A 7,970-nucleotide genomic window follows, 5' to 3' on the forward strand; every position below is an offset into this window, starting at 1 on the left:
GACATGGCCAGGAGAAAATTGTCACCTTCCGTCGACAATTCTTTTAGTCCCCCTCAGCCGATTTGGTGCTAGGAGGTGGGAGAAACCTTGGATTTTACATCTATATTGTAGTTTAATATCTCCATGTTGAATTTAATTTGTGTGTGTTTAACGACGATGTCTCGATGATGAAGGTGGTGTGTGACGGAATAAAAGTTCCACGTTTCTATCCTTATCATGTTGTGGTCGTCGTGGCCAACATGGGAAACACCAAAGAGCATGTGATGTTTTAGTACCGTAGATTCTTGGTTAGCTTTAAATTCGGAGGTTTTGTCGTCCTGTGCTTTTGACTTGTCTTTGCGCGGTGGTGATGATAGTGGTATCAAATTTTGTTTGGTCAACGTCTATCATGCTTTGTTCCTTTGTGCTTGCGAACCTATCCCCTTTATTATGATGATGAACGAACCATTCGAAGAATGCCATATAAAGAATGTTTTCTTGGCCACAACACATCCCCACAAGTGTGAGCGGTTCAAGTGGCTATGCAAAACCGATAATACTAGTCCAATTTATACATATTCAATCTTAATGGTTTTTTCACTAGGTCTCGAAAGAAATGTGAGATACAAAAGGTGGACGACATGCCAACTCCGAGAATGTTTGATCTAAGTTGGACATGGAGCATGTGCTCCTAAGCTCAAATGCTCAGTGATGAACAATAGAATCAAAAAATAGTACTTGAAATATTGTGAAATTCTAGATTTATCATGAAATGACATTTGTGGGAAAAAATCTGATAAACTCTAACAAACCTTTTGCGTGCTTGCAAAAATTTACCATAAAATGACATTCCTGGAAGTCGTGGAAAAAACAAAATCATTGCTCCAAAAATGCTATTTTCTAAAAGGATTTGGAGTATAGATTTTTGTTTGCAGTGACTTGCACGAATGCCATTTCGTGCTAAAATTTGTCAAGCACACAAAACATTCGTCAAAGTGGCCACAAATTCTTTTAGCTCATTTGAGTTCGGGAGCAGAAGATGACTTTCGATCTAAGTTTAGTTTTACCGAAGATCTTAATTGTTCATCTATATTCACATCATAACTCTTACACGAATATTCACAATCGCCGAGCGTTGCGTAGCTCTGAGTATGGTGTGTTTAATTTTACAATATGAATACTCATATCGCAACTTCTTACAAGAAAAATGAGCATTGGCCAGTAGAAAAATTGGCCATGATTCAACAAAAACAACTTTTTAATATAACCCTTGCAAGAAAAATGAGCATTGGCCTGTTGAAAAATTTGGCCATGATTCAAGCAAAAACAATATTTTAATTATAGCCTTATTTAGAAGAAAAAAGAGCATTGGCCTGTTGAAAAATTGGCCATGATTAAAGCAAAAAACCGAAAAATTAATTGTAACCAAAATATGGATGGGGTGGTTTTTGGCAAGAATCCAAAACTAGCCTAAAAACAGCAATCGCCAACCGCGGTCATGCGGATACGTGCGTACACACACGCCATCTTGCTTGCCCCAGCTGAGCCGATCCATGCGACCATACCCGAGGACGGACCGGTTCCACCGTGTACGTATCAGCCCACAGCCAGGTGTGCCCCACCGCCCGTGCGCCGCGGACCCTTTTGTCATACTCGCCACCAAACCCCCCGAAAGTACCTTTCCACGTAAAAAGCCTCGGCAAATCCGGTCTCCGGCACGGCCAAATCTACCCCCGCATCGCCTCCCCTTCTCTCCCTCCATCGCCGTCCCGTCTCGTCGCCACCCACCAAATCCCCCGCCCTGCCTCGCCACCAACCCCACGCCACCACCCCTCCCCGCCGGCCGCCCGGTATATAAACCCCGACCGCCACCCCCATTTCCCCCAGACCACACGACTCGCCCTCCTCCCCGCGCAGCAGCCCCACCTACCGACCTACCGCCCCAAGCCGCCGCGCATCTCGCCCCTCAGCCCCTCCCCTCCCCTCCCGCCGCAGCAATGGCGCTCGCCACCAACACCGCCGCCGCGGCCGCAGCGCTGACCGGCAGCGCGGCCCAGCCCCGCCGCGCGGGCTTCCTCCCCCTCAAGCGCCGCACCATCTCCGCCGTGCACGCCGCCGACCCCGCCAGGAGCGGCGCGTCCGTCCCGGCGGCCGCGGCAGCCAAGACCTCGTCCCCGACGGTGGCGCCGGAGGCCGCGGCCGTGACCCGGCCCGCGAGCTGGTCCGTCGACAGCTGGAGGAAGAAGAAGGCGCTGCAGCTGCCCGAGTACCCCAACAAGGAGGAGCTCGACGCGGTCCTCAAGACGATCGAGACCTTCCCGCCCATCGTGTTCGCCGGGGAGGCGCGCCACCTCGAGGACCGCCTCGCCGAGGCCGCCATGGGCCGCGCCTTCGTCCTCCAGGGCGGCGACTGCGCCGAGAGCTTCAAGGAGTTCAACGCCAACAACATCCGTGACACCTTCCGCGTGCTCCTCCAGATGGGCGCCGTCCTCATGTTCGGCGGCCAGGTCCCCGTCGTCAAGGTACGCACCGATGATTGCACAAACCGAATTGAATTGAACCTGATACGTCCATCGCTCATTTGATTTGTGAGATCTGATCCGATCTGCTGCTCCTTGTTTTTCTGCACACGGTAGGTGGGACGGATGGCTGGCCAGTTCGCCAAGCCCAGGTCTGACAACTTCGAAGAGAAGGACGGCGTCAAGCTGCCGAGTTACAGGGGCGACAACGTCAACGGCGACGCCTTCGACCTCAAGAGCCGCACGCCTGACCCCGACAGGATGATCAGGGCCTACGCCCAGTCGGTGGCGACCCTCAACCTGCTCCGCGCGTTCGCGACCGGAGGCTACGCAGCTATGCAGCGGGTCATCCAGTGGAACCTGGATTTCATGGATCACAACGAGCAGGGAGACAGGTGAGGAAAATTATGCCTTTTGTCATTCGAAATTTTAGAAGAACTTTTGGTGCAGCTTGGGCACTCGCTGTCCTGTTAAAAATATCGGTGGGGAATTTCTTCCACATATCTCCTTATCACGATAAGGCAAGTGATAGGTTGCTGGTGCAAGTATTAATCTATTCTAGTAAAAATCTTGTCATGTCAGTAAAGATTGGTGGACATATTCTTGAGAGTATGACACTTAGTCCTGTTCTTGGAATATGCAGATATTTTCAGTTGTAGCCTCAAAATTAAGTAGAAAAGCTTTTTGTGTGGTTCTTCACTGCTTGCCAATGTTTAAACAAATCACATGGTAGTTCTGGGTTCATCAATCAGTGGTTGGTAGGAGTGGACGAGTGGCCAGTATGTGGAAACTTTCGCTTTAGATGTCCTTTTCTTTCAAGCTGTCTTTCTCTGCACCTAACTTTCTGAATGATTCATCGGGGATTTGCTCAGTTTTAGTTGTATGAATCTTCCTAGGTGTCGCTGTGCTGCAGTATATACTCAGAATATGCCAATCGCCCATGCAATTGGCGTGCGTCCAATTAAACACCAGTAACCTTTGTTGGAATTATTATTTTTACTAAGCCGTGTCGAGTTAATATAGTCAGTGTTTTCTTCAGGTGTGTCTAGGCAACTCAAATAATGTATATTCATGAAGTCCTTTTTATTTCTCTGGAAAAGATGGTGCTCTAACAAAGTTTCTTACTGGGTCATCATCAGAATAAGGCATAATAAAAATGGCATGTTGTTGTTGGGAATAGGATTTACTAATAAGAACAAATTGCTGATGGACCGCAGAAATGCTATTAGCGTATTCGTCGCTGCTTATCTTACTGTAGTTTGCAGAATATATATTTCTGTAATTGCTGGATCAATATGTTATCTAATGGTCTAAGTGCTTCTGTGGAATGGTGTATAGGTACCGTGAGTTGGCGCATAGGGTGGACGAGGCTCTTGGCTTCATGACAGCAGCTGGGCTGGGGATGGACCATCCGATAATGACGACTACTGACTTCTGGACATCCCACGAGTGTCTCCTCTTGCCATATGAGCAGGCTCTTACCCGTGAGGACTCCACAAGTGGCCTTTTCTACGACTGCTCGGCCCATATGGTGTGGGTTGGTGAGCGTACTCGTCAACTCGACGGGGCTCATGTTGAATTTCTCCGTGGTATTGCCAACCCTCTTGGCATTAAGGTCAGTACTGAATTCATTTTAAGATTTGGTCAAAGGAAATCTAAATCCTTTTTCGGTGTGTTTTGGATGATGAAATTTAAAATAACATGAACTTGTGGAATGTAGGTGAGTGACAAGATGAACCCTGCTGAATTGGTGAAGCTGATTGACATTTTGAACCCTTCAAACAAGCCGGGAAGGATCACCATCATTACAAGGATGGGAGCTGAGAACATGAGGGTGAAGTTGCCTCATCTCATCCGTGCTGTCCGCAATTCTGGACAGATTGTCACATGGATTACTGACCCCATGCACGGAAACACCATCAAGGCCCCATGTGGTCTGAAGACTCGTCCATTTGACTCTATTATGGTGAGTGTCTTTCTACTCTGGATTCTACTGCATTCCTAAAATTGTGGATGAAACTGAAATTCATGACATGGCAAAATATGTTGTGGCCATTTCTTTCACAATCAAATGTGTTCTGATGAGCAATTGAAGTGAAATTTGTGTTGATTGAACTGCCTATGGAAGTGGGCAATGAAAGATGGTTGCTCTTGCTGTTCCATCTGACATTTTGCTTGTTGCTCTTTCTGCTGCATAAATCCCTACAAAATATTTTACTACAGTGAAGAGCCTAAAGCTTGATTCTAGATAGATTGGTTGCAACAAAGAGTTTCTATTAGTTAAACAACATTTCCAGTCATTTACAAGTTTCTTTTGGCCTATATTTACTGCTCTAACATTAACTTTGTGTTGATCAACAGAATGAGGTGCGTGCATTCTTCGATGTGCACGACCAAGAAGGAAGCCACCCAGGAGGCATCCACCTTGAAATGACTGGACAGAATGTGACCGAGTGCATCGGTGGATCACGGACCGTGACCTTCGATGACCTGGGTGACCGCTACCACACCCACTGCGACCCAAGGCTGAACGCGTCACAGTCTCTGGAGCTCGCTTTCATCATCGCCGAGAGACTCAGGAAGAGGAGGATGAAGTCAGGACTCACCAACAACCTGCCACTGCCCCCATTGGCTTTCTAAGCAGGAAGCACCAGGGAGGAGGGGTTAGATAGTTGGCATTTGCAAGCGGTAACCAAATGCGCATTCCATTGAGTTTGTATGGTGGCTGCTCTTTGCACAAGCTGTGTGCTTATGAGGTGTTGGTACTTGTCGAGGACAGCAGGGGGGTAGCGTACTCGTGGTGTTGCACTATGTTTTGTTTCTTTGTTTTATTTTTGAGTGTTTGATCTGTTTGAGCCTTTGTGATCCGAGAAAATAAAAATAATATGAGTTACCTTTGTTAATTAATTTATTATTCATTGTTCCATCTATGTGGTGATGTAAAATCTGTCCTCTCAAACATGTCAAACATTTTTTGAAATCGTAAACATTTTTCCAATTCTTAAACATTTTTTTTACAAATTCATGAACATTTTTTGAAATCATGAAGATCTTCTATAAATTCATGAACATTTTATGAAATTGTGAACATTTTTTGAACTTTGGGAACACCTTTTGAAATTCACAAATATTTTTTGTTTTTAATAAATCATTTTTGAAACACATGAACAGTTTTTGAATTCATGAACATTTTTTGAATCAATGATCATTTTTTGAAATTTGAAATTTGAGACGCCATGCCATACTGAGGGAGTATGTTAGTTATTTTCGGTAGATCCCTCGATAGGGTGTATTGGCTAGACGAGTATATCAAATGGAAAATAGACAAGGATTACCCATGTTTATGTCTTCACGGAGGAGGTAAAACCCTATTTCTTGCTCTTGTATAGAGGTTTACAAAGATCGAGGGATTGAGCAATAGGTCTGAGGTTCTGTATCTAATCGAATATTCTAACCCCAACGTATATGGGTACCGGGATCTAGGGTTAGATAATACTAGTTGGTTGGAAGGTATATGGGTACCAGGATGTAGGGTTACATCACCCCAACGTAGGTCGGTCCTGCCGCTGGTCTTCTTCCTTGGAGATGATTTCCTTGGTGCAATCACAAACTCCACACATAAAAATACGGATTATTTAGAGTTTAATTCTTTTGAGTTATTTTAGCAATGCTAAAAATTCCAAAACTACAGAAGGTAAGAACCATGGTACATGATCTTCTTGTGCTCTTTTGACTAAAAGTAGTAGAAGTCTGTTAAACTTGGAGATGATTTCTTTGGTCTAACCACAATATATCATACAAAATTATTCTTTGAGGCAAAAAAAAAAAATTTCTCTGAACAACAGATTTGCATGTGTGCCAAATTGCCAATGCTTAAGATTTTCAAACTGGGCATGCATTCAGACCAAAATATGTTATCCTAGTTACCGACATAATAAATTTTACTCACTCATCTTGAGATAAGCTAAGGTTGGAACTTCTCAAAGAGGGTGCCTATCGATTATGATAAGCTAAGGTGCTTGGCGATTACAGCTACGCGTGGCTGCAGCAAGCAGAAAATACCAATACAAGGTTCGCAGATTTAGTGGTTCAGCAAAACGAGATAAAAGAACAGAAAATTAAGATTTTTTTTGAACGAAAGGCCCCCCCCCCCCCCCCCCCCCCCGCCCCAATTTTATAGATTGAAGCAGAACGAAAGCCAGTAACTACAGCAGTCTTGCATCATCAGGAAATAAAAGCTACGCTACAGGGGAATACATCAACCAGAGCTGAGAGCAGAAGTTCTCTCCACATAAGCTAATTAATCTTTTTTCATTACAGAACCTCATGAGCGTAAGAAAGCAAAAAAGCGAAGCCAAATAGGATCTTCAGATGCGAGCACCAGCTTCCACCTCTCCATCCCACAAGCTCATGCGCCCCCTCCTTGTCTCATTTCCATGCAATTCGCATCAGTTCTCCACGCCGCTTGTCCAGTAGAAGAATGTATCGTTGAAGCAGGGTTGCTTGAGCATCGTCGCAGAGAACCTTTCACTGATGTAAATAACAGCTTAGCTTTGCAAGAATGCAGTTCATGTTTTTCCACTTCTTCCCCTGAAAACAAAAGTTGTTTCTCAGTCTCCACAAGCTCCACAAGATAGCAGCAATTACCATATTCAGCATAGGTTTTTTTTATGCACATGCCAAAAGGCATAAATATTTTCAAAGTTAGTTATTCTATCGATCTCAAAGAAGCTAGAGACAAAGTCCCATACATATTGAGCAACCACACAGTCAAATAGCAAGTGTTGGACAGTTTCATATTCAGCACAGAAGAGACAAGATGGATCCTCTACATCTCTCCTTTTAGCAAGATCATCTCTAGTTAGGATTTTGTTGTGGACACACAGCCATAAGAACACATGAATTTTTTGAGGACATAAAATTTTCCAAAGATCATCTCTGATAGCAGAAGCTATCCCTCCAAAGTTAATATGTTTATAGAAGGATTTAACTGAATATAACCCATTAGACTCCAAAGACCAAATTGGTCTATCAGAATCAGCTGTCAATGGGTGCTGCTGAACAACATCCAGAAGCTGTCTCCAGCGATCTAATCCACCTTGATCAACACATCTCCTAAAAGTCAATCTAAGGTCATATCCGTCCCACACCTGAGCCACAATGCACTCAGTTTGATTACAAATGCAAAATAGGTCCCAAAATTGCACCTTTAAGGAGCATTTCCCTATCCAAATATCATGCCAGAAGCTGATTAGTTCACCATTGCCCAATCTCCATCTTTAGAAATTTTTAGCAGTTGTCAAAGCCCAGGTGATGCTCTTCCAGAAGGTAGAGCCCCCATCACCTTTTGCCCAGAGGAGATTGGGAGAATTCACCCTATACTTATGTAAAATAATCTTTTTCCAATCTGAGTCAGTATTATCAAAATACCTTTTCCCCCATAAAGCAAGTAAAGGCATATTAAATTCTTTG

At 44.5% G+C, this 7,970-nt stretch overlaps 1 protein-coding gene across 1 annotated transcript; it reads left to right on the forward strand.

The window, feature by feature from the left end:
- The first annotated feature begins 1,849 nt into the window (after positions 1–1,849).
- On the forward strand, positions 1,850–5,409 carry LOC123187908 (phospho-2-dehydro-3-deoxyheptonate aldolase 2, chloroplastic). The gene is made up of 5 exons (XM_044599903.1): positions 1,850–2,501; positions 2,616–2,893; positions 3,837–4,113; positions 4,219–4,464; positions 4,860–5,409. Exons 1-5 carry the CDS (start codon positions 1,977–1,979, stop codon positions 5,136–5,138), a joined length of 1,605 nt encoding a protein of 534 aa, XP_044455838.1. The 5' UTR covers positions 1,850–1,976; the 3' UTR covers positions 5,139–5,409.
- Positions 5,410–7,970: the final 2,561 nt, after the last annotated feature.

The sequence above is a fragment of the Triticum aestivum genome, chromosome 2A (genome assembly GCF_018294505.1).
Source record: "Triticum aestivum cultivar Chinese Spring chromosome 2A, IWGSC CS RefSeq v2.1, whole genome shotgun sequence".
NCBI classification, from domain to species: Eukaryota; Viridiplantae; Streptophyta; class Magnoliopsida; order Poales; family Poaceae; genus Triticum; species Triticum aestivum.

Excerpts from the sequence above, each read along its gene's own strand:
- LOC123187908 (XM_044599903.1), top strand. The coding sequence starts at position 1,977 with ATGGCGCTCGCCACCAACACCGCCGCCGCGGCCGCAGCGCTGACCGGC. Across the intron at positions 2,894-3,836 it reads CACAACGAGCAGGGAGACAG|GTACCGTGAGTTGGCGCATA; the intron begins GTGAGGAAAATT and ends AATGGTGTATAG. Across the intron at positions 4,114-4,218 it reads CCAACCCTCTTGGCATTAAG|GTGAGTGACAAGATGAACCC; the intron begins GTCAGTACTGAA and ends TGTGGAATGTAG.